Consider the following 27,453-nt stretch of genomic DNA (forward strand, 5'->3'; position numbering starts at 1 on the left):
AAAACGACATTGACAAGACACTTACTGGTTTAATTTGCACTTTATAACCGTCTATTGTGTCCACCGCATCATACTCGGTGTTGCAGAAATAGGACACCTGTAGCAATTGGTGATAGTTTTTACCGGGATCCCCTGGAAAAACACACTGCCAGTGTCGTGGGCATGCTGTAGTCTAACCTCTTTTAGACCCTAGGTGCTTATTCAGTGAATGATGCCCTTTATGTGCACGTCGCTATATTCTCTGGACTAGGTGGAATCGGGAAGTACCTAAAGTTCACCTGCATGGAACATACATGCACCCAAATTCCCACTTTGGCCAAAATTGATGCTTTACTCTATAGCCTATTACCTATTTTTCACTGTATCTCCTCATGCAAGGCACTAATAGTATTTCTATTTTCGTTTATGTCTCATGGTTCACAAGGTTTCACCTCTCTGAAGCAAAGCTCTTTAGATTGGTACAATGGCTTTTGATTTGGGGGAGAATTTCTCTGGTAGGGAAATTTTAAAGAAGAGGGTCTATGTACGCATTTTGTCAGTTCTGTCAGAGAGATAGCTAGTCTAGAAAAACTTGTGTTTAAGTGTTTCCTGTACCTTCACCTTGGAGCTTGTCCTAGTTCAAGGTGAAGTCCTGTCTCAGTAGTGTGGTATCTTCACTGAGGAACTTAGGAATAGACAGATTTTTTCCTGCATGAACATTTCAAGAAAATGCATAATTTGAGACTACCTGTAACTCATCAGGATAAGAAATGCCCACATAGATTCTGAAGAAAACAAGAACACCAGAAAGAAAAAGAAACGGGAAGACATTACTGGACATCTCTATTGGACCTCAGTGAATACCAGCATCTTCTATGAACCAGAAAACAATGGCCACCTCTTGCCAGAGCATGGGATAAAAGAGAGGGTTCTAATTTGATGTATTATTTAAGCAAGTAAGTTACTCATATTAGATACCTATAGGATCAACACCCACCAAACTTATCTGAACATTTGTGTAAAATTCACTTTAATAAAGTGAATTCTATACACAACGATGTCAATTTCTTTCCGAAGTTAATTGGACAGAGCATCCATATTAAATAATATATTTCTTCATATTAGAGCTATACTTCATTCTAATCTGAAAATAAGACCGTATTTGCACAAATTCTAATTACAAGGTACTCTTCCATTTCCCCCAATGAAAGCTCATGAAAACAAAGGTTTTTTTTGGCAAACTCAAGATACTTAAAGGGATGTAGATGAAATAAACATTAGGTTTTAGTATTTAAAAAAAAATTGGGGGTGGGCACCAGGGTGGCTCAGTCAGTTATGTGTCTGACTCTTGATTTCAGCTCAGGTCATGATCTCACCGTGGTGAGATTCAGCCCTGCATCAGGCTCTGTGGTACACATGGAACCTGCTTGGGATTCTCTCTCTCTCTCTCTCTCTCTCTCTCCCTGCTCCTGCTCCCCTTTTTGTGCTGTCTCTGTCTCTCTCAAAATAAATAAATAAACATTTAAAAAACTTAAACATTGGGGCCCCTGGGTGGCTTAGTCGGTTGAGCGTCCGACTTTCGCTTAGGTCACGATCTCGCGGTTCGTGGGTTCGGGCCCCGCGTCGGGCTCTGTGCTGACTGCCAGCTCAGAGCCTGGAGCCTGTTTCAGTCTGTGACTCCCTCTCTCTCTGACCCTCCCCTGCTCACGCTGTCTCTCTCTCTCTCTCTCCTAGAAATAAATAAAAAAAATTAATAAAAAATTTTTTAAAAAAATAATAAAAAACATAAACATTGTTTTATTCATGTGTGTTTTCTGAAACTTCAATCAAACTCTTCACAAACATCTTGTCACTCCCTTCTTCCTCATGACCAGGGGCCACTCTGAGTCATCTGGCAACATTTCCAGGGCACATGATCTCAATTTCCACCTACTTTGCTTGGGAAACTCATGTACGATGCTGTATTAGCTGCTCAGACCACCACAACAGGTGGCTTAAACAACAGAAATTCATTTTCTTTTAGTTCTGGAGGCTGGAAGTACAAGATCAAAGTGTTGGCAGGTTTGGTTTTTCCTGAAGTCTCCTTCTTTAGCTTGTAGATGGCGCCTTCTTGCTGTTCCTAGCCTGGGCTTTTTCTCTGAGTTCATGCACCCTGGTGCCCTGGTGTCTCTTCTTTTTTTCCCTTCTTTTTCCTTCCTGCTCCCCCTTCTCTTCCTTTCCCTTCTTTCTCTTTAATTTTAGTGAGAGAAAACATGAGATGGGGAGAGGGACAGAGAGAAAGAAAGAGAACGCCAAGCAGGCTCCATACTCAGCGAGGAGTCCAATGCAGGGCTCAGTCCCTCTACTCTAGGATCTTGAGCGAGCCAAAATCAAGAGTCAGATGCTTAACCACCCAGAAGCTCCCTTAACTGACATTTCTAAGAGTTGCAGTAACATTGAGGAAAACCCACTGGAGCAAGAAAACAGGTTTAGGCAACAAATATAAATATAATCTTAATTTTTTTGTTGCTGCAACAGAGAATCTAGATGAATATAATTCTAAAACAAGGTCCCTAAAAATTATGGATTCCAAGGAAATGGAAATTTTTGTAGGCTGAGTAGTCAATGGAATTATTTGATAAGGATTAAATAAAGAGGCATGGAAGTTGTTTTAGGAAATTTACTGGCCACAACAGCAAGATTTCTTTTACACAAAGGTCAAGTTTTAAATCTCATTCTGGCATGTTTTAACAGGATTCCACTTGTAATTTTCCAGTAGGTTTCTTTCTCTTAGGTCTTCTATTGGAAAGCAATCAACTTCAGTATTGCCCAATTTAATGATATGCCTAGGAAAATAGTTCAAGCATGATGAGACAAGAGAAAATGATCTCTGAAAATTTCTCAGTCTTCACCCAAGATCAGCACCGTTTTCTTATGTTGTACATCTGCACACAACTATTCTTATTTGAAAATCAAGTTTAGATTTCTGGTTTCTCCCCAAAATACCATGACTACAACTTAATATGAACCTGGCTGCATAGTTACTGGCTTTGCCATTTCAGATAGTTAACAATCTTTGCAAAATTGTCTTTAGTTATGAAATACGGCAGTAATTATATTCAAACTATGTCCAGTGCATTTACCTAAAAACTGAAGATTTAAGCTGAGAAGAAAAGCTAGTAGAAACAAGGTAAAAGGGGCGAGCCAGATGCCCAAGGCTGGATACTCCCCTTGCATACTTTTGGCTTCTGTCACCTTATTTGCCTCCTGTGTCCACCAACTGCCTGGATGGCACCACTGATAAAGTCCCCCTCCCCTTTTCCTTTTGTCTCTCAACCCCCTACCATCCCAGCCATAAAAGGAGGTGGACGCCAAGGTTCAGGGCTCAACCTTTGGAGGGAACTCTGCTGGGCCAGCACCAGTACGCAATCAACAGTCTTTTCTGATTCCCCGAGTGCATGTAGCTTGTCTCTTTCTGGGCACCGAGTACTTGCTGTTACGAAGGCACAGCTTTACAACTATTTTGAAATTTTGTAATACTGTCCTGTAATACAATTTAGTTACCATGGCATTCATGTGAAATGTTGGGGTTCAGAAGCGACTGGTCATGAAAGAATTCTTGAGACTGGTGCAAAAACTGTGGTTTTTATTACAGCATGGGGACAGGACCTTTGGGCAGAAGGAGTTGCACTGGGGTTGTGAGGAGTGACTGATTATATACTTTGAAGTTGGGAGGGGCTTAGGGATAGGGTAAGTCTCTAAGGAATTTGGAAGCAAGGTTTCCAGGACCTTGCAGTCTGTCTAGTAAAACCTTAGTCATGAGACCCTTCGGATGTGTATCAGTGGGCCATATGTTTGGAGGATGATTGCTAGCATATTATATTGTAGGGAGGGCTAGAGATAAAGTACATTTGCAAAGGGAGTTTTGTATGTTAAAGAAGACTTACAGGATCCTGGAGGTCCGGCTAACATCAAGCTAAGGTTGCTTTTTGCATCAAGGGAATTGAGCTTCTGGAGGAAGATCATGCTGCCTATCTCAAGTACTTGCCAATGGGCTGTAAGTTGTAAGGAAGTTGTGGTTGGTTTGTTTTTTTTCCCTTTTTGCCTTTGTCCTCCATATCAGCGTTCCTCAAGCTGGACTTCTACTTTGGGGTATTCACTGTATCTGGTTTGGTTTTTTTTTTTTTTTAATTTTTTAATGTTTTATTTATTTCTAGGAGAGAGAGAGAGAGAGCGTGAGCAGGGGAGGGTCAGAGAGAGAGGGAGTCACAGACTGAAGCAGGCTCCAGGCTCTGAGCTGGCAGTCAGCACAGAGCCCGACGCGGGGCCCGAACCCACGAACCGCGAGATCATGACCTAAGCGAAAGTCGGACGCTTAACCGACTAAGCCACCCAGGCGCCCCTGGTTTGGTTTTTTTTAATGTTTATTTATTTTTGAGAGAGCAAGCGAGCTGGGAGGGGAGGGGGGGGAGCAGAAGGGGGTAGAGAGAAGAGAGAGGGAGACATAGAATCAGAAGAAGGCTCCAGACTCTGAGCTGTCAGCACAGAGCCCGACGGCAGGAGGGGCCTTAAACCCACCAATTGCAAGATCATGACCTGAGCTAAAGTTGGAGCCAACTAGCCACCCAGGTGTCCCACTGCATCTATTTTTAATTAGGATAAAAATACAATTTGATTCTCGCAACTCAAATATCTCCAGAGCAGTGTTAGCATCACCCAGGAACATGTTAGGAAAGAAAGAATCTCAGTGCCCGCCTTCTGCCTACTCAGTTAGAACCTGTATTTTAACAAGATCCCTTAGGTGATTCTAGTGGGCCAACCCAGTAGCCCAGCCGGTGAAAGAATTCACCCGAGGCAAAACAAGAGTTAGACGTTTACTGAAACCATTGCAAGGGAGCAGCAGGCTGGACAGAGAAGGAGAGACTGTCTGCTGGGAGGCAGTGGTAAGGGGCAGTTACAGGGTAGAGTAAGGGGACATATGTAATTTTCCCTTTTTTGGCAATATTGGAAACTGCTTCACTGTAAGTAACCCATTAGTCAGGGCCAAGGGCCAATGGCTATTTCAAGGTGGGTCACTTAACGAGCCTCTTTGTATTCAGCTCTGTGTTCACTGTAGGCCCTTTTACCTTGCTCAGGTTTCCATTACTCAAGCCATTGCCTTTAACGGAGGCTTCCACAATTCATATGTACATTCAAATTATCAATGCTTTGAACTATGATCACATGACCATACATCTTTGATTATCATTCACAGGAAGTGACAGAAGAGCTGCATTCATACATTCAACAACTCAATATTGAGTGCTTACTATATGTGCGAAGCACTGTGTTAAGAGCTTTGGCTAACTTGTTGATCTTCATCAAATTGGTCAAGTACTGCCATAAAGTCTACAGCCCTCAAGCACCAAACGCAGCATAAAGAGTACAAATGCCTTTACAAAATGGGAAGAAACGTTTGTCCTAGAATCTCTAAAAAAAGTATTTCTCGGGGCACCTGGGTGGCTCAGTCGGTTGAGCATCCAACTTCGGATCAGGTCATGATCTCATGGTTTGTGGGCTCGAGCCCCACGTCGGGCTCTGTGCTGACTGCCAGCCTCTTTCAGATTGTGTCTCCCTCTCTCTCAGACCCTCCCCTGCTCACGCTGTCTCTCTCTCTCTCTCTCTCAGAAATAAATACAACATTAAAAAAAAGATTTAAAAAAATATTTCTTTACCACAACCCTCAGCTGAGTTAAAAAAAAAAGTTTCTTAATTCTAAGGGAGTATGAATCTCAAGTTACTTGGGATCTAAGTGCAGATTTGGGAGGTGAATTTCCTTTCTTTTCCTTGTGGGGGGATAATGGGAGGGGGCATACTTGTAAAGTTCAAGTTATAAAAAGCAGAAAAAAACTTCGTAAGCCTATACATTTTCATATAGCTGCCGTCATATTTTATATAAATTGATTTGGATTCTTTTCCATTATATAGCATGGCAATTTTCCTATTAAAAACTCTAGATTTTGCAGCCATTAAAATCATTCCGTAGTTTAAATATACAAGGAAATCTTTCCCTTAGTATTGGATAAAAGATAATATGGTGATGAATACTCCTAGACATATATTCTTGTCATACTCTGGACGATTTCCTTACATTAACAATAAATGTCTGGAATGAATGTTGATTTGAGGTCAATATTCTTTATGATGTTATAGTGGTGTGATTCTAGGCTCCTTGCTATGACTTTAAAAATGACAAATGGGATTAAACTACACCTTAGAGATGTTTGATAATATAGATATGGAACCCACTCATACTAATTGAAGAAAGAAATAGAAGGATACAGGAGAATCTCACAGATTAAAAAAAATAGAAGTACAGCTGGACCTGCTGAAAACAGGAAAGATTTCAGACAGCTTTTGTTTTTAGGAAGTACAGTATCTTTTTCACTTTTCTGAGTGATTGCTGTCTTTGCCATTAAGATTGTCCTCAGCACATCCATGATCTTCAGCTCCAGAGTTACTGTAACTTTAAAATTCTAGTTAGTGCTCATCGTCTAAATGACACGGCCACCCCATTCTGAATTCCCAGGAGATCTCATTCAAGAGCCTCCCCACCCGTATCAGAATTCCATTTCAGGGCACCTGGGTGCCGTCAAACATTGACTCTTACCCTGACTCTTTGATTTCAGCTCAGGTCATGATCTCACGGTGGTGAGCCTGAGCCCCACATATGCTCTACATTGTCAGCTTGGGATTCTCTCTCTCTCCCTCTCCTGCCCCTCCCTACCTTGCATGTATGCTCTCTCAAAATAAATTGTTTTTTAAAAAAGATAATAAGTGGGGCACCTGGATGGCTCAGTTGGTTAAGCATCTGACTTTGGCTCAGGTCATGATCTCACGGTCTGTGGGTTCGAGCCCCGCATTGGGCTCTGTGCTGGCTTGGAGCCTGGAGCCTGTTTCAGATTCTCTCTTTCTCTCTCTCTCAGAAATAAATAAAACATTAAAAAAAAAAGATAAATAAGTATGGATGTGACAAATCGAGGTGAGGACAGAAGTTTTGTTACTGAAATTATGTTGTCATTTTAGAATTGGAAATTTCTACTTTTCTTATTACTTGGAATTAATTCAGGTCCAAGCTTCTGTTAACTTTTTTCCCCTTTGATGTCCTAAGTTCATTTTTGTCCAATCTTGGGTCATTAGAGAAAAGAAAATCCTATTTAGGACAGAACTCAACAGCAACATGGAGTCACTCATGTCAAGCAGGGGTCTGTGTCAAACAATAACACAAGCAGTAGAGGTATTGCGGCTATGAGATATTGTCAGGACCAGCATCAGCTGACACCCCAAAACTGGTAACAAGCAGAAGCAGAGGAGGGATGTAGGGCCCAAGACCCATGAAATCCCTTTAAAAGGGGGGAGGGGTTTGCAACAAACTGTCCTGCCTTGCAGACATGACCCTTCTGTCTGACCACTTAGAGAAGGCAGCTGTCACCCACGGAAGGCTCTGGCCAATTGATCTTTCAAAAGAAATGAGTTCCTTCACTGCTTGAACGTAGTAAGTGCCGAGAGCTGACCTGGACTGGACCAAGGCCTTATCTCAACCGAGAGCCCACAAACTGACTTCATGTTGGGATCATTTCCTGCATGCTTGTTGTTGTGTGGCTTTGTCATGCTCTGCTCTGTGTGCTGTGAAAGAAACCAAGTTAATCACGTGGGGATTGTCATTGAGTTTTGAATTCTGAATTTGCTTTATGATCACATTTGCTTTGTGACAGAATCAAGCGGACGCTGCGGAAAGACAATTTGTGTGCGTCTTCGTAGTGTGTGCTCTTGACAACACAGTAACATCAGAGGCTGGGGAACACGCACTAAGATCTGACTGGAGATGGCTGCCATCTCTTTCTGTCAGGGATTTTCTATCATAAGCTCTTCGTGTGTGTGTGTGTGTGTGTGTGTGTGTGTGTATGCATCTTTTTTTTTTTCATGGAACCTTCTCTTGTAGAACATACAACATCTCTTGGGATGTGTGGTTCTCCTACCACAACCATGATCTGCCTGTGAGGCGTGTGTGTCAGGTCAGACGACAAAGAGTACACACGAAGTGATCATGAATCCTGAGGCCACAACATTTACAGGCAGTGACAATGCCTGAATTTAGGTTTGGTATTCCTTGAATAAATAAGCTCAAATGGGAAAACCTTAAGTTTTCGAACTGCTTTCCATTCTCGAGCTAAACAAAATGCTGCATCAGACATTATTGACACCACAAATAAAGTTCAAACTCTCTACTGTAATTTATTGTTCTCGGGGGGCAATGTCTTCTTAGTCTTTGACCAAAACAAGATTCTTGTCTATGTAAGACCCTGACCTTACATTTCTTTCTATTTTACATTTCTGAGGTTTATTTTTTCAGGTGATTGGATGCTTTGATCCACTGAACTAACCAAAGCTAATCTTACCTTTCAATCATTGGAAAAAAGGACTGGACCCTATTTTGAAAGCCAGCCTAATTTTTCTCATATGAAGACACTTGTAATTTTTTTCACATGAAGCACTCATTCTTCACCATCAGTGAGAATCTAAAAATCTGTTCTGTTGCATTTTAATTACACAAATTACTTTGTATTCATGTAGAGTTGAAAAAAATATTTTAGTAACATTCTTTTTTTTTTTTAATTCATTTTTGAGAAAGAGAGAGAAAGAGAGAGAGAGCAAAACCAGGGGAGGGGAAGAGAGAGAAGGAAACAGAGAATCCCAAGCAGGCTCCATGCTGTCAGTGCAGAGCCAAACTTGGGGCTTGACCCCACAAACTGTGAGATCATGACCTGAGATAAAATCAAGAGTCAGATTCTTACACCTGAGCCACCCAGGTGCCCTGAAAATTCTTTTTAAAGAAACTTTAATACTATAATAGTGTATCACTTACCACATACAATTTGCATTGGCATTTTTCAGTTTCTGAAACTAGTGAAACATTCATTTTTAAACAACAGAACTTTAAAAATTCTCAATTATATGAATAATATGACTTTTTAAAAGTTTACTTATTTGAGAGAGAGAGAGAACAAACAGGGGAGGGGCAGAGAGACAGCACCCCAAGCAGGCTTCGCACCATCAGCACAGAGCACAACACAAGGCTTGATCTCACAAACCACGAGATCATGACCTGAACTGAAACCAAGAGTCAGATGTTTAACCAACTAAGCCATCCAGGTGACCCTAGTTTTTTACCTTAGGTAAACTCCACACCACATGTGGAGCTTGAATTCACAACACTGAGATCTACTGACTGAGCCAGCCAGGCACCCCAACATTTATAGTTTAAAAGTAAATCATCATCTGTAAACCTGATGAAATAAGTGAATAATAGATCACAATTTATTTGGGTCATTGTACTTTAGCTTCATTTATTTTCTTTTTTTTTTAAATGTTTTATTTATTTTTGAGAGAGAGACAGAGTGTGAGCAGGGGAGGGGCAAAGAGATAGGCAGACACAGAATCCGAAGCAGGCTCCAGGCTCTGAGCTGTCAGTGCAGAGATTGATGCGGAGCTCGAACTCGCAAACCATGAGATCATGACCTGAGCCAAAGTCAAAACACTTAACTAACTGAGCCACCCAAGCACCCCTAGCTTCATGTATTTTCTTTTATTTTGTTTATTTATTTATTTATTATTTTTTAATATTTTTATTTATTTCTAGGAGAGAGAGGAAAGTCGGACGCTTAACCGACTAAGCCACCCAGGCGCCCCTCTTCATGTATTTTCTTATCTCCATATATACACTGAAAAAAAAACACAAGACAATTGCTATTAAACATATTTATTATCACTTTAGATTTTTTCATACACACTTTCATCTGTACATATTAGAATATTACAAAAAACTACTATTACCTGATAGTAGTAGCGACTGCTTATTTTAATATATTAACTTCATACATATCAAAATGCATCATCCTCAACTACATCAATGAACTGCCTGAAGTATGTAAAAAAGATCATTTATCATAACTGACAATCTTTATAAAGAGTTGCTAGCACAAAGATAACTGATTTCTTTTACAAAGAACATTTATTTTGATAGTTTGAAGGCTAGTATGCTATGTAGGATATTTTCCAGAAGAGATTTTTCAAGTAAAAAGTAATAAATGTATAAAACACAACTATCAGAAAGTTTTTTTTTAAAAAAAGAGTATTAGATAATTGTTCTTTAACCAAAGAATTTTAATATCAATTTCTTCTATCCAAACGGACATGACTCAGGTTTTTTTTTTATTTTTTTGACTCAAAATTTATTTTTTCCTCAAAAATTTCCAAGACAGTAGCTTTCAGATGATTTACTTTCAGATGAAATAAATCTTATGAGGACTCCCCACTAACCACTAGCTTTTTCCGGCATAAGCTTATTCTTCTTACCACCCCGTGCTTAGAAGTAGGCAGTCCTCCAGAAACATTCACTGAACTCAACTGCTGAGATTATAACTGTTAAAATATCAACATATCAACAAATAAATAGGCCTTTGGAAGACTGTGGGAAATCAAAATACTTTCAGTTTTGCTGACAAAAACTGAGGACTGATGGATGTGGGGGGAGGGGAGGATGGACATGGAGGAGGACACTTGTGGGGATGAGCACTGAGTGTTATGTGGAAACTAATTTGACAATAAACTATTAAAAAAAAAAAGGAGAAAGAAAAAAAAACAACAAAATACTTTGTTTATACAAGTACTCATAAACACATGAAAATGTTCTAGTTTATCCTAAATGCCTCAGCCCTTTTGAGTGCTATACAAAGAAGCAATTAAAAGGATACATTTCCTGAGTAGTTCATAAACTATGAAAAGCAGTCCAAAAAGAGGCAAGCTAAATATGAGCTATACTGCGTCCTATTATGTGGTACATAGCAACTTAGTAATTAACATTACCACATAATTGTTTTATTCATATTCTGTCGTCAGGCCTGCTTTTAAAGTTAAATCACTGAAACCATTTTCAGTCTGTAATTAAATTTAAATCATCAAATTGGCTTCTGCCTTTTAAAGTCTATTAATGATACTGGAGGAAAAGACTTTCATTTCAGGATGTAAGCAATGAAAGATCGTTAAAAGGGCGTGTAATAAAAGCATTTTCCATAAAAACAAAGACACCTTACACAGGTCCACCTACATGTCTAGTTTAGGTCAGAAATGAGGTCAATATTTTAAAAATCATGTAATTTTAAACTCTGCACTAAGTCAGCTTGTCCTTTCGTCCCCCAAGAGTCAGGCTTTAGTGTATCGGAAGGAAACCAGGTATGCTGAAAAGATCCTGGCTTCAAACAATACAAGATATATTGATGTATTAATATACAGATCTACAGTCTACTGGAGGAGTAACAACCAGCATTGACTCCAAGTAACAATTAAGTGCCATCATTCAACTGTTTCTAGGAGAAAAACTTGGTTGCCCCTTTCCTCAGAACAAAGACACAATTTTTGTCAAAAACAAGATACTAAGTTATCGATTTTAAAAAGTCCTTTTCGGGCGCCTGGGTGGCTTAGTCGGTTAAGCGTCTGACTTTCGCTTAGGTCATGATCTCGCGGTTCGTGGGTTCGAGCCCCGCGTCGGGCTCTGTGCTGACTGCCAGCTCAGAGCCTGGAGCCTGTTTCAGTCTGTGACTCCCTCTCTCTCTGACCCTCCCCTGCTTACGCTGTCTCTCTCTCTCTCCTAGAAATAAATAAAACATTAAAAAAAAATTAAAAAAAAAAAGTCCTTTTCATTCATTAACCTACTAAGAACAAGCAATCCTCTTTTACGTATGAAGAGTTCAATATAACCCTTCCTTATCTCAAAGTGACACTGTGCGCCTGTAACCTAGTGCTTCCTTGTTTATCTTCCAAAATCTCTGGAGATTTAATATATCCTGTGAGGACCAACCAACCATGGTAATTTAAGCCAAGTATAAACGTTTATGAAAATTCAGTATTGTTACCTAGGAAACTTGCCACTGAAGTACGAGGGTGTAGAAAGAACTTAGTTCCAAAAGGAAAATCTGTATTACAAAGGAAGCAGTCTCCTAAATTCAAATGGCATAATGAAGATTAACGATAACTGGTTCCTCTAGAATGAGATTTTGACTTCAGCATTTATGTATATAGTTATTATACTTTATAGTGTTATGTGTCTCAATTAATCACTGGTATATAAAAAACCAAAAGGGATTTAAAAATCTGAATTATACTAAATACCATCAAAGTAAAATAATATAAAATGTCAAGGTAAGATCTAGTACTAAAAAATACCCGAAACACCACAGGCACCTGGGTAGTTCAGCTGGTTCAAAGCATCGGACACTTGATTTTGGCTCAGGTCATGATCTCAATCCGTGGGTTTGAGCCCCATGTCAGGCTCTGCACTTTCAGCAGAGCCTGCTTGGGATTCTCTCTCAAAACAAATAAGCTTTATAAACAACAACAACAACAAACACTATACTTCTAGATAGACTCTAGGGCATCAGTTCTCAACCTCTTCTGAGGTGATAAATCCATGACATGTTCCAGCGAATAAACCCATGTTCTGACCAGAGTTTTCATAAACTGGAAGGAAACCACAGCATTACAGAACTCAGATGGGATGCAAATCTCAGTGGCACATCACATTCTGGCTTACGGTAGAAGTGCTGGTGCAGACTACACCTGCACCGCAACTGCAACTCCACACCTCGTTCTCTCATGCGAGAATACTTCTCAGAGCGGCAAGTGAATTGGTAGCAATGGAATTGCTAACCTGAAATTTTCTCTAATTTGTTTTTAAAAGTAAATTGACCACAAACAAAACACAAAATACTTTGTATGAATAACAATGAACTTGTGACACTTCACAAAAAAATAAGAGAACATTAGTGTGCTGGCTTACCTGTCAACAATCACTGTTCTAGAAGTGTTTGTTTGTTGTTCTTGTTATCAAGTCTTTAGAAGATAAAAAGCGTGCCCCTTGGAGTATAGGGCTTATATAAGGCATTTGAAACCTGTAGTTGGGAAAGTTATTAAGTTGATAATGAGGAAACTAATTCCATCCATATAAACAGGTGATCTTGAACACACCCAAGTCTCAGACTAAAGCCTCTGCTGATCCGTTTCCTGTCTGTAAAATATACACCAGTGATGACTATTTGTGGTTATAAATAACCAGACAAAGCATGTCACTGAAGATCCAGTTCTAAAAGCCGATGGAAAGAGCTGTAAGGCTGGCTTGCATCCAGGAGTCTTAAGGCACTAGGGTAGTTGTATCTCAGAGCAAAGTAAATGCTAAAAGAAACAAACTTCTGAAACGCCGAACTCCAAAGACAAACTGCCCACGCATTACAGCGGTCAGTGCCAGGGCACTGCCATCTAAACCCTTTCTCCACATTTTCAACTCAGAGGCTTGAAGTTTTATCTTAGCAGAAGATCTGATTATATGATGCAAGTCAAAGAGAAAGATTTTGTTTTACTGTTATACAGGACAAAGACTGGTAAGCTTTTTAAAGTAAAGGGCTGCATAGTAAATATTTTAAGTTTTAGAGGTCACATGATCTATTCTTGGTCTCTGATTTTTTTTCCCCCCTAGGACCCTTTAAAAATGTAAAGATTACTTTCAGCATGCTGGCCATATAAAATCAGGTGCTTACCCAACGAGGCCATAGCTTGTAGTCCCTTCATATAGAAGAAAAGCAATTCTCAACTACTAACTCACCCCTAAAATATACGTTTCTTTTATTTTCAATTTTAAATAATTTCAGATTGGATAGGAATTAGAGGTTCAAAGGACTGTAGGAATAAGTGATCTAACTTTCCAAGTGGGAAGCTCAAGGTTCAGGAGCCCTGAGTGACTTGCTTGTAGCAGAGAGGCCAAATGCTTACTTTTCTCTTTCCCTTTCCGTTTTTGGAATACATTCAATTTTGAGGAGTTCCTTTAAAACAAAGTACTAGAGTTTTAATACATTCACAGCTTAAAGTATTTATTTTGGTAGGTACTTTTTTCACATTCTTTTATCATGTTCAAGAAATTCACACTGAGAACCAAGAAAAATCTTAGAATACTTTTAAATTAATATTGAGAAAGCATGGGGCCTAAGGAGGTTTAGAATTCTGTCCCCTAAACTCAGTACACTGGACAGGCAGGCTTAGGAGTAGAAACCTGAATAGGGCTGCTGGGCAGAGGTGACCAGTTATATGACACTAACATTCAAAGCAAATGGACACTGCTCCCTTCTCATGAAGTCCCTCGAGAGTACGCTACCAACTAAACACTTCACAGGAAGAGTCTAACCCTGTCTGTCTATATGTTTTCCTAATACAGAAATATGGAATTAGGAATAGCACTTTAATACCACTTCTTGAGTTAATTATGTAAAAAAAAAAAAAAAAGAACATTTCCCATTTTCCTTCAAATGGTAAAATTGAAGATTATTCTTTATACCTGAGTTTCTGGTTGTTTCCCACAGTATTTGTGATTAAAAACCTGCTTTTATTGTCAATGAAAAGATTCCCTAAGTCAACACAGATATAATCAGATATTCAAAATGAACTTTTCCTAAATTTAGAGCCTGAATTTTAAACTATTTTAAACTATTTTACTATCCTATACCAAAGAAAGAAAGAAAGAAAGAAAGGAAGAAAGGAAGAAAAGAAGGAAGAAAAAAATCTTTCATGGGTCAATTCTGAATTAATAAAGTTTGAAATCTCCTGAATCTTTTAAAATACAGTTACACAACATATGGATTTATAAAATATTATCACTGATAAACCATGGATCACCCAGGTTGTTTAAGAAATGCCATCACAAAAGAAATGGAAAAAGAAAAAGGAAAAGAACAAGAAATGCCATTACAGGGGTGCCTGGCTAGCTCACCCCTGAGTTTGTGAGTTTGAGCCCCATACTGGTTGTAGAGATTATTTAAAAAATAAAATCTTAAAAAAAAAAAAAGAAAGAAATGCCATCACAGATCAGCTCAAACGCAACAACCCCATGAGATCAAGAATTGCACACTCCTCCAAATGGGCCAGTCAGGCGCCCCTGAAAATTTTCACTTTAGATATGAGGTAATGTGTTTTCTCCACATCATGGCCTCACTTTTCAGGGAAGAGGAATTTGACTCCCTTAAGACTAAAATTAAACATACCCTCCTCCATCATTAAAGAAGATTCAAGAAAAAAATCAGAACTTCTTGTGGAAACTAATTTGACAATAAACTATTAAAAAAAAAAAAAAAAAGAAAAGAAAAAAATCAGAACTTCTTAATGATCCGTAAGTGGCTCCTAGATCTTTTATTCTGCTGTATTTAAAAACTCTTCTTCTTGAAGTTTCAACTTAAAGTCCTCTTTGATTCTCTCCAGCAACTCTGGTTTAAAAATAACATCCAACGCAGTCATTGCCAGAGCTTTGGCCGTACGCAAAGTGTAGAACTGAGCTTCTTGTGACCCTAAAAGGTGGAGAAAATAAATGAAAGAAACCTCCTTATTTATTAAAAAGTTATATACTGGTTTTCAGGTTAGCTCTTCATATTTAAACCGCCTCTCCAAATGCTCACCACAATACAGTATTTTCTGAGGCCAAGTCAGCTCATGAAATAACATGGAACTAGTACCACAGAAAGAGAGCACATGCCAGCACATTCACTTCTAGTAACACGTACCTGCAGCTTCAGTGTATTGTTCTGTATGATTCAAGGCATTAGATCCAATGTAAAAATATGGATGAATCCCAGGAACCACAAACGTAACATTTCCAAAATCAGTAGATCCTTGGAAAGGGAAGATAATCCATGAATTTCTAATTGTTAGTTGAATAGATGACAGACTATACTCATCCAATCGCTATAGCACCAGGAATGATTTACCACTCCTTTGCTTCTAGAAACTCTCTACTCCTTTGGCTTCCATGACTTATTTCTCCTGATTGTCTGACCTTTTCTCTGGCCACTATCTGTCTCCTCTAAATTGGTTCCTCTGACTGTTTCCTGAGTGCTAGCAACCCCCAGGGTGTCACCTTTGGGCTGCTTCTCAGTGTACCTGGGCGACCTCACACACTTCTATGTCTTCAATTACTTTTCAGATACTGACAACTCCTGTATCTCCAACCTAGACATCTTTTAGGGGTTCTAAATTCAATAGGCTACTGAACAGTTCCCCTTAGAAATCCTGTAAGCACCTCAAACTTAACATACTAATAATATATACCAATATACCATACCCCAACCTGCTTTCTGTTGAAATCCTTATCTCGGAGTGCCTGGGTGGCTCAGTCAGGTAAGCGTCCGACTTCAGCTCAGGTCATGATCTCACGGTTCGTGGGTTCAAGCCCCGCATCGGGCTCTGTGCTGACAGCTAGCTCAGAGCCTGGAGCCTGTTTCAGATTCTGTGCCTCCCTCTCTCTCTGCCTCTCCCCCACTCCTACTCTGTCTTTCTCAGTCTCAAAAATAAATTAACTATTAAAAAAAGAAAGAAATCCGGGGCGCGTGGGTGGCTTAGTCAGTTAAGCGTCCGACTTTCGCTTAGGTTATGATCTCACGATTCGTGGGTTCAAGCCCCGCATCGGGCTCTGTGCTGACAGCTAGCTCAGAGCCTGGATCCTGTTTCAGAGTCTGTGACTCCCTCTCTCTCAGACCCTCCCCTGCTCACGCTGTCTCTCTCTCTCTCTTCTAGAAATAAATAAAAACATTAAAAAAAAAAAGAAAGAAAGAAATCCTTATCTCAGTAAATGACATAAATACCCCATTGCCTTGGCCAAGTCCTTTTGAGTTCACCTCATCAGTATCTATTGTTATATTTTAGGAGATACATCTCTGACATGCAAACATATTAGTAATGAACCTTTTAAAAAAGAAAAAATCTGGGGCACCTGGGTGCTCAGTCGGTTAAGCATCTGACTTTGGCTCAGGTCATGATCGCACCGTTTGTGGGTTTGAGCCCCATGTCGGGAGCCTGCTTCAGATTCTGTGTCTCCCTCTCTCTTTGTCCCTCCCCTGCTTGCATGTCCTCTCTCTCTCTCTCTCTCTCTCAAAAATAAATGGATATTAAAAACTTTTTTTAAATAAAAATAAAATGGGAAAAAAATCTAAAATAGCCCTCAATACAATTATTTAAAATCTAAGTTGTTTAGTAAACAACCATAATAGTTACTCCTCAGCAACTGGCATGCCTCCTCATAACTGCTTGCTAGCCTGCTTACTGAGGACTGACAATGAATTAAAATTCTATTTCTCCTTTATGCAGCTTACTTAAAAATTAGAACCATGCAAATTTAAACACTAGAAATATTTAGAATACAAAGGAAAAAGTAGTTGGCTATTTCTAAAAGCAAATCTGCTTATTTAACACTTTACATTCACTGAAGAGTTCTTTAGTTTCTCTCCCCGAAACATTAAGTTTGTGAAAAATATTGTTAAAATAAGAGCAATACCTCTCTACCTCCAAAGCTGGTAAACAAAACCATTTAACCAAAGATGGTATTTTCCTTCCTCAAACAGCACAATATAGTATATAGAGAGAACCTGATTACCTAAAGGGCCATTCAACATTGCATCTTCGGAAATAAATTCTATTCCCAGTTTTTTTCCATTTTCAATATAAGCTTTCCACAGGCTCTTATTGGGAAGAACATTGTAATAATCATGTGCTCCACCTTTAATTTCTACCTAAAAAAAATTATAAAACAAATCTGAAATAAAAAACTCAAATTCACTATCTATTTTTCTAACCAGCAAGAGGTATAAGAGGGTACACTTTCCCTTACAGATATAAATTCTCTTAAATACTTTACCTTAAAAAAATCTGTAATAAGACTTCTCTCAGACCCTATCCCCTTCATGTTACATATGCACCAAACCACATGACATCATCTCACCCTGCCAGCCAGTAAGTCTCAACTTCAGTAACTTAAATAAAGTGTGGGGGGAACCCAGGAATCTCCATTTTAAGTGGCACCCCCAAGTAATTCTGATGTAGGTGATCCAAAAAAACAGGCACTGAGGAACACTGCTCTAGGCTGCAATCTCTTAAAGAAAAAAATTAAGCTTTATTCGTATTCAAAATATAAGCCAACACTGATACCAATGACTGGTCCAAAAGGTACCCTAAGAGAGACAGAAGGTTTATGATGAAGAAGGGTTGGCTACGGTCTTCACTTATTATTTATTTATTTTTAAAAGTAATCTCTACACCCAATGTGGGGCTCGAACTCACAATCCTAAGATCAAGAGTTGCGTGCTCTGCCATCTAAGCCACCATGAACCCCATGTCCTCATTTATTAACTTCAACATTTCAGTGTTTATAAGCAGTTTATAGGTACCCAGTTAAGAGAATTTATAGATTTAGTTTTGATTAAATCAAAATGGGTAATGTTCTGCAAACTAAAGGCAATTGTCATAACATCAGTAAAAGTCAATTATAAAATGGCAGAGCTGACATTTCTTCTACTTTTAGCAACATCTAAGTTAGAAATAATGACACCCAGGGCACCTGGGTGGCTCAGTCGGTTAAGTGTCTGACTCAAAATAAACTTAAAAAAAAAAAAAGAATAAATAATGACAACATAGTCATATATCACAAGTCAGCCAAAATATAAAAACTTATTATGAGACTATTTAAAATATAGATTAAAATCCAATAAATATGAACCTTATTCTAAGAGAATATTATACCTTGAGATACTGATTTAATTNTCTAAGAGAATATTATATTTTGAGATACTGAGTTAATGATAATAGTTCATGTATTTATTCTATCAATATTTATATTTATAATTATAAATAAGGGATAAAGATTAACTTTTTACTCTCTGGACAGTAAACATATATGCTGTCTGAGAATCACTGCTACTGTGAGACACTATTACTATCTGAATAAATCATATATCTCTAGTCTAATGAGAGCAGAAACAAATAAGGTAGTTAAGTATGAGGTCTAGGCCCTAACTCTTTAATTTTCACAAGAATCCAGAGATAGATTATATTATTATCTCCCTTTTTCAAGAGAAAACGGAGGCCCAAAGTTATTAAATAATATTTCCAAAAGTTACAAAATCAGTAGGCTGAGAGGCACAGATTCAGATCTTGTCTCTCCCAGTAGACTACAAGCTCCACGCCAGGCAAGACTGATGTAATTCTGAGACTTCTCATTCTGCTATATATCCTACGAGATTGGTACAGAAATGTCACTGACTTTATGTTTTAAATGAACAATACTTCTTCTTCACTAACTTTTGTGTCTATTTTAACTTTCATTCCAGCAAGCCATAAGTATTTATATCGTTACAGCACATATCTAATAATTACACCCAAAATACCTTTTGCTGATTTTGCCATAAAGTTTCCTTGATAGAAACTATACTGAGCAACTCTGAAAACACAACTGCCAATAAGAAAGGCTATAACTTGCAAAAAGGCAGGGATGTTAGCTCAGCATTATCAAGAATGATTCTAATTACAGTGCAATAAGATGACTATAGTCCTTTCTATGTGGGCACTGAGTAAGATAAATACAAATTAAAGACTTTTCACATCACCCATCAGTCAATTGATATTACATACTCAAAACATTGCCAAATGAAAAAGGGGCAAGTTAGGTTCTAATCTAACTTAACAATACTCCAACTTAACAACCCCATATATACCTCTGATTATAACTTAGATTAACTCTTAGAAGTTCTTACTGTACATCCAGTAGCCAAAGCTGCAGCTCTGAAGCAATCTTCTGCCTTTTTGGTCAAAACTGGAAGTTCTTTCATTGAGGGTGCACGGAAGTAATAGATTAATTCAGAATAAGAAGGAATGATATTGGGTTTTACACCACCGCTTTTTATTATGCCTATAAAAAGAACCAAATTACTGAAATTAAGCTTGAAGACCATTTCTTTAAGTTTAAATACATCCGTAAAGTTCTCAGTCAATATATTCAAGAAGAAAAACAATTTAAATTTATTAGCTTCACAGATATACCGATCAAAGATTTTGATGTGCTGTACAAAAGTTTTTCTTTTTTTTTTGTAAAAAGTTTCTATATATAGAGTAATAATTTCTGGTTAAAGGAAAAAACGGTCTATACATACTTAATTCAAAGGAATTAAATAATGTGGAGAAATTACATTGCATGACTAAAAAGAAACTGATAGAAATTTTTATAACAATCTTTAGATTTCCGAAAGTTTTAGTTCAGTAGGCTTAATAAATAATAGTTATACATTCTGATAAACTTTTGACTTAAAAGAAAAAAATGGTATAAGGTTATAATTACCCTTGTATTTCTAGAATCCTATGAATATTTTCAATGGCATTTGGCTCTGGGAATATAATTTTTATGCCAGGAAGAAACCAATGCAGGTCAAAGATCACTAAGCACTATTAACTGTCAAAACAAATGCATTTATTTGGAATTACACTGAGAAGAAATATTTATCCATTCAAAATAATAACTGAAATAGATATATAAAAATCTAAATTTATTTGACTTGCTTTAAAAATTATTATTTTACATATTTCTCTTAGGAAAACTAAGGAAATTGGTAAAAGTTCAATTACAAACAAATTTACTTTTATTTATTTTTTAAAATGTTTTTTATTTATTTTTGAGAGAGAGAGAGAGACAGCATGAGCAGGGGAGGGCCAGAGAGAGAGGAAGACACAGAATCTGAAAAAGGCTCCAGGCTCTGAGCTAGCAGTCAGCACAGAGCTCGACATGGGGCTTGAACCCACAAGCTGTGAGATCATTTCCTGAGCCAAAGTTGGACACTTAACCAACTGAGCCACCCAGGCGCCCCTAAAATGTTTACAATTTTTAATAATTACATACGAATTACATTGCACTGAAATAGATTAAGCACCATCCATTACACAAAATACTTGACATTCATACCGTGAACTCTCCAGGTTGGTTTCAATTGCTGTCTCAACACAGACAGGTTGTTGTAGGCGAGAACGGCAGCATCTAATGCATTTACTCCTTCCCAGGGATATGCAGCAGCATGAGATGCTTTTCCATAGTATTTCACAATCACGCTAAGAAACAAAACATCATTTGGAATTACTCTTTGCAAAGTCACTAAAGAAAATCCAGGTACTGTAATTAGAATTACCCAACAACTATTCAGAATTAAGTCACAGCGCTGGAATTTTTATTTGCAAATCATTTGTAGAAATAACATAGCAATTTATATACCTTAGTTACAGTTTACTATTATGTAATACAGTGAGTGACACAAAGAAAGCATTCAAAAAAAAAGAGAAAAAGAAATAGAGAGAAAAAGAGAACTTTGCTCAACCAACCCCCTGTAGAAATTACATCTGTACACAGCTCAGTTCAAACAAACATGCAATTCTGTATTAGGCACTGGAATTAGAAAAAAGAGGGCTCCTGTCATTCACACCACGTCGTAATAACTCTATGGAAAAGGTCTGCAAAACTCAGATAATTCTGTCTTGGAGGAGCAGGTGAAGAAAAAGAAACAGGTGACACTCTGAAATTAATTAAGACAACCACTGAATACCAGATTATACTCACAATATTATAAGATATTCTAGCATTAAGTCAGTTGTTTCTGACCAACATTTATTAGTGTTCCAAAACACCTACATCACTAATATCTCAAAATTTTATCAATTATTGTTATTGCACTTCCAGAGAGTTCTCATGCCAATCTAACTGCTCAGATACAATTTAAAAATTAAGGGTTAAAGAAAGGATTGCATATTAAATAGCTATTTATAAAGAGGACTTGTATAGGCAACACTTTTTAAGCCTAATAGTATCCACATTTAAATTACTAAAAAACTATTCTAGATTTATTTTTTTAATGTACTAGATTTAAGAATCCTTAGTATGCTCATAGTCCTTGATGAATTTCAAACATTCTGTTGGCAAAACAAAAACAAGTTAAAAGCATCCAAATATATTTTTAAGATTTTAGGATATTTGTTAGTTCCTTGGTATATATCTTATCACCATCACCTTAAAACTGGAATTTTAACTGGTGATAAATATAAAATGGAAAAGGATGACCTTTATGAAAATGGCTCTAGCACCAGTTCTTCCAGGGTTCAAATATATGTATGATTAAAACATAATAGGGGCACCTGGTCACCTTCAGTCAGTTGAGCCTCCAACTTCAGCTCAGGTCATGATCTCACAGTTCATGAGTTTGAGCCCCACATGGGGCTCTGTGCTGACAGCTTAGAGACTCGAGCCTGCTTTGAATTCTGTGTCTTCCTCTCTCTCTGCCCCTCCCCTGCTCATACTCTGTCTCTATCTCTCAAAAATAAATCAACTTTAAAAAAACAACAACAGGGGCGCCTCGGTGGCTTAGTCGGTTAAGCGTCCGACTTTCGCTTAGGTCATGATCTCGCGGTTCGTGGGTTCGAGCCCCGCGTCGGGCCCTGTGCTGTCTGCCAGCTCAGAGCCTGGAGCCTGTTTCAGTCTGACTCCCTCTCTCTGTGACCCTCCCCTGCTTGCACTGTCTCTCTCTCTCTCTCCTAAGAAATGAATAAAACATTTAAAAAAAAAAATAAAAAAATAAAAAATAAAAAAACAACAACAAAAAACCCCCCAAAACACAACAAACTACAGAAAAAGAAATGTTAATGGTTATTTTTTTCATCATAGTGTTTTAGCATATTTCAAAACATTTTAGAGAGCATATTTTATTTTATTTTTTATTTATTTTTCTAATTTAAATTCATGTTAATTAACAGTGTAGTATTGGTTTCAGGAGTAGAATTTAGTGATGCAACACCTACATACAACACCCAGTGCTCATCATAACAAGTGCCTTCCTTAATGCCCATCACCCATTTAGCCTCCCCCCCCCCCATTCCACCTCCCCTCTAGTAGCCCTCAGTTTCTTCTCTGTATTTAAGAGTCTTTTATGGTTGGTCTCCCTCTAAGAGGAAAGTATATTGCAACTCAGGCCTATCTCAAGAAGCAAGAAAGGTCCCAAATACACAATGTAACCTCACACCTAAAGAAGCTAGAAAAGGAACAGCGAATAAAGCCTAAAGCCAGCAGAAGAAGGCAAATAATAAAGTCTAGAGTAGAAATAGATGATACACAAACAAGCGGAAAAAAAAACCCCCAAACCCCCCAAAAACAAAACAAAACAAAAAAACCCAGAACAGATCAATGAAACTAAGAGCTGGTTCTTTGACACAGAATATGAAGCAGGCTCCAGGCTCTGAGCTGTCAGCACAAAGCCCAAAGCGGGCCTCCAACTCACAAACTGTGAGATCATGACCTCGCTGAAGTCGGACACTAAACCAACTGAATCACCCAGGTGCCCCTCGTTCTTTGAAAGAATAAACAAAATTAATAAACCCCTGGCCAAAATTGGTAAGAAAAAAAGCAAAGAATCCAAATAAATAAAATCACAAATGAAAGAGGAGAGATCACAACCAACACCACAGAAATACGATTATAAAAATACTATGAAAAATTATATGGCAACAAACTGGACAATCTGGAAGAAATGGACAAATTCCTAGAAACTCACACACTACCGAAACAGGAAGAAATAGGAAATCTGAACAGGCCCATCATCAGCAAAGAAATTCAATCAGTTACCATAAATCTCCCAACAACAAGAGTGCTGGGCCAGATGCCTTCCCAGGGAATTTCTACCAGACATTTAAAGAAGAGTTAATACCTGTTCTTCTCAAACTGTTCCCAAACACAGAAATGGAAGGAAAACTTCCCAACTCATTCTATGAAGCCAGCATTACCTTGATTCCAAAACTGAAGATGACACTAAAAAGGAGCATTATAGGCCAACATCCCTGATGAACCCAGATGCAAAAATTCTCAACAAGATCTAGCAAATCAAATTCAACAGTACGTTAAAACCATTATTTATCAGGATCAAGTGCGATTCATTCCATCTGACTCTTGATTTCAGCTCAGGTCATGATCTCACAGTTTGTGGGATTGAGCCTGGCTTTGGGCTCTATGCTGAGTGTAGAGCCTGCTTGGGATAGTCTCTCTCTCTCTGCCCCTACCTTGCACACATACCCGCTCGCACCCTCCCTGTTTTTCAAGATAAATAAATAAACTTAACAAAATCAAAAGCAAGAGCCAGACCAACAATATATTTAGCAGAATATTTAAGGGGGAAGAAAATCCTCCTTTAAAATTCAATTTATATGTGTACCTATTTAGGTTTATAAATATGCTCAAAAAGTCCTGCCTGGAAGGATATATGCCTCTCAAGAAGGGACAAGATGCAGGAAAGGTGGTCAATATGGACATAGAGAGCATGCATGTACACAGAGGAGGGGCACAGAGGATCCCACGCAGGATGCACACTCAGCATGGAGCCCGATGCGGAGCTCAGACTCACAACCATGAGGTCATAACCTGAGCCAAAATCGAGAGTTGGGACACTTATCCAACTGAGCCACCTGGCTGCCCCATGCACTATTTTAATAGTCCAATTATAAACACCATCTCAAATAGAAGAGGCTTACCAAATGTTATTCAATGGAAATCAAGTAAGGCATCACATCATTTTTCAACTTACTTTTCAATATATAAATATGGGGTTTTAGTCTCCAGTTAGGACATAGAAACATTTTAATACTCTGTTTTCCACTAAGGAGCTTATTTCAACTTGATTACTCACTCATGTTCAGCCACACCAGGTAGATAAGCAGCATTCTCTTGGGATGGGTGGGCCATAAAAACAACATCAAAATTTTTAAAAGCCCCTGCTTCAATTAAATCAATTTTGCCACCACCATCTTCTTCTGCAGGGGTTCCCAGGACAACCACCTAGAAGGATACATCCGTGTCAGAGCAAGACGACAACAACAAAATCCTCGCAGGAAAATATCAAACAGGGTCCCTTGCATAGGTATTCACAACCTACATTAGAGTCCTTGAACTATGGAGACAGGTGCACTCTGACACTTAAGTAATACAGTGGGTATAAATCTACGGTGCTAAGTTAACCACAAATTTAAATTTACATTATTATACCAATTTGGCACAAAATATGCACCAAAGCTATAGGAAACTTTTCCTATAGAACTAAAGGCAAAGATGAAAAAAGATAAATACCACATACTGAATTCCTCAAAATTCTTTAAGACTTCTTAAAGCTTCTTTTTCACTCAGTCTTTTAGTAATGTATATAATTATTCATAAACACTTTACTGGTTAGGAATTTCCAGTTGCTTATTAGTTATCCCCACAACAACCCTGTGAGGTAGGTGTGCAATGTGTGTCATCCTTTCAGGGAGGTCAAGGATGGGGGTTTCGAGGCATGGAGTGAAGTGTTTTCTCTCAGGACACACTGCAGTCTCCAGGCAGAGCACGGGTTAGAAGTTCTGATCCTCAGACCTGAACTCTGATTTCCTTAGTGAGCTAACTCATTAAAAGATCTTAACTCACTGAACCTTTATAAAGAGCATTAAGTAAACCTTAACACCACAGTTAGAAACAGCCGACTATTACACAAACTTACTAATTCGATTCCACCAGTTCACCCAGGCAGATTTACTGGTCACCAAACACCTAATTAAACAAGAGAACTTTACAGAATAAACATTTTACTTTGATATTTAAGCTTAACTTCTTCAATTTTTAAAAGCAAAGAAAAATTATAAACATCTAACACGCTGTCAAAGATCATATAGAGGAATATAATGAAACAAGTTGGAAAAAGTATTGGCTTGTTAAGGGAATCAACATAAGTTCCATTTTCAGAGAAGACCTTACTTAAACTGTGCATTACCATTCAAATGTGTACATTTCCCAAAGTCAGCCTTCTTTGTAAATTATAAAGCACTCAAACTCATAAATTAACCTGCTTTTTACTCTGAACCCTTGACTCCTTAAATTTGATGACTTCAAGTTAAATCTTGCTGACGTCTCTGAATCTTTCATAAATCTGGTTAAAGTTAAATCTCTCCCGTGTTTCATGCAATAACAATGGACACCCGCCCCCACCAAAAAACAAAAACCTACCCAGATGCAAAAACAAGCCCCCAGAAACAGAAAAGAGAAGGCAGTTGAAAGGGAAAAGCCACAAAAGATGCAACTCTTAAGATAAAAAGGGAAAGTTTCTGACACTGGAAAAAAATGGGCTACAGAATATGAAAATAAAACATCAGCCTTGCCCTTATTACAAGTGTTGATTGAATTTTAGCTAGCAGAATGAAAAATACGGCATCCGAAAAAACACAGTAACACCAGATTATTATTTTATATATTTATTATTATATATTTAATAATAATATTATATTATATATTTGTTGCCCTACAACAAACATAAATGACAATTTCCCCCAAGTAAAGGAGAAATTTCTTAAAATCAGGAAATAAATATTAAAACTTAAGGATGAACTCATCGATGTAGTAAAAATTCATTCACTTCCCTACTTTTTGAGGAAAGGTTTGGTGGTTGTAATGACTGAAAAATCCCTATCCAAATACCAACGATTCGAATCACAACAGCTCCTACGACTGTCGCAAACAAAAGGGGTTTTGGAGCCTTCTACACAGGGGCTGGAGGTTTCCCTACAATAACTACTTCCAGAGACTGAACAACCTCGTCAGCAAATCGCGCTTACTTCTGTTACCAAAAATAAATCACAACGAAAACCAGGCTCGGTCCTAAGTTCTTTCCTTAGGGAGAGTCTACTCAATCGTTTACAACTGCAGAAAACAAAAATCTGCATAAAGTCGCTGAGTCGGCACCTCGAGAACTACTGGCTTTGATCCGTGAGTTCTGCCTTCCGACAAAGGCGAGGCCGGGTCTCCCAGGGGGCGGATGCGCACGGGAAGCTCCGGGTGCCGCTGTCCCCGGGTCCCACCCGATCTGGGCAGGCGATGAAAAGCGCGCGCCAGGGCCCCACCTCACCTTCACTGGCGGAGGCGGCCCGGGGAGCCCCTCCAGGGCCCCCTTCACGCCCAGCGCGGCCGCCGCCCCGACCTCGGCGATCAGGTTGTGGCCGCAGGCGTGCCCGATGCCGGGCAGCGCGTCGTACTCGCAGAGGAAGCCCAGCTGCAGCGGGCGCGGCGCCGCGCGGCCCCCCGGCGGCTCCCACTCCGCGCGGAAGGCCGTGGCCAGCTGGTAGTGCGGCTGCACGACCCACGAAGCGGCCGGAGGCTCGCGCTCGAAGAAGCGCGTCAGCACGTCGTGGGCCCGGTGCTCCTCGTAGGCCAGCTCGGGCTCGCTCCAGATCGCGCGGCTCAGGGCCCCCAGGCGCTCCGCCGCCTCGTCAATGCGCTCCGCGGCGCGCAGCTTCAGCAGCTCCAGCAGCTCCAGCTCGCAGACGCTGGCGCAGGCGCCCCCCTCCACGGGCAGCTCCTCGCCGGGTCTCATCGCTCCAGCAGCCGGGAATCCGCCACCGCTGCGCTCGACCGGCCGCTCGCTAGCTCCCTTGCAGCTGCCCTGTGCTCCCGTGCACGCGCCCGGCGTCCGCGATAATCGGGGAGGGGCCCACAGCTCGGCTCCAAGGCTTCCGGGGGGAACAGCTCCGGGGCCCCGCCTCCAGCGCCCCGCCGGTCCG

General features: G+C 39.2%; 1 protein-coding gene across 1 annotated transcript; it reads right to left on the minus strand.

The window, feature by feature from the left end:
* Nucleotides 1-9,768: 9,768 nt before the first annotated feature.
* Nucleotides 9,769-27,370, minus strand: PM20D2 (peptidase M20 domain containing 2). The gene is made up of 7 exons (XM_077750282.1): nt 26,802-27,370; nt 24,561-24,709; nt 20,810-20,952; nt 19,611-19,765; nt 17,459-17,594; nt 15,594-15,701; nt 9,769-15,380 (listed from the first exon to the last, which is right to left on the minus strand). The coding sequence occupies exons 1-7, from the start codon at nt 27,264-27,266 to the stop codon at nt 15,226-15,228; spliced, it is 1,311 nt and encodes a 436-aa protein (XP_077606408.1). The 5' UTR covers nt 27,267-27,370; the 3' UTR covers nt 9,769-15,225.
* Between the last annotated feature and the right edge of the window lie 83 nt (nt 27,371-27,453).

This window comes from Crocuta crocuta, unplaced genomic scaffold (assembly GCF_008692635.1).
Source record: "Crocuta crocuta isolate KB4526 unplaced genomic scaffold, BGI_CrCroc_1.0 scaffold9, whole genome shotgun sequence".
NCBI lineage: Eukaryota > Metazoa > Chordata > Mammalia > Carnivora > Hyaenidae > Crocuta > Crocuta crocuta.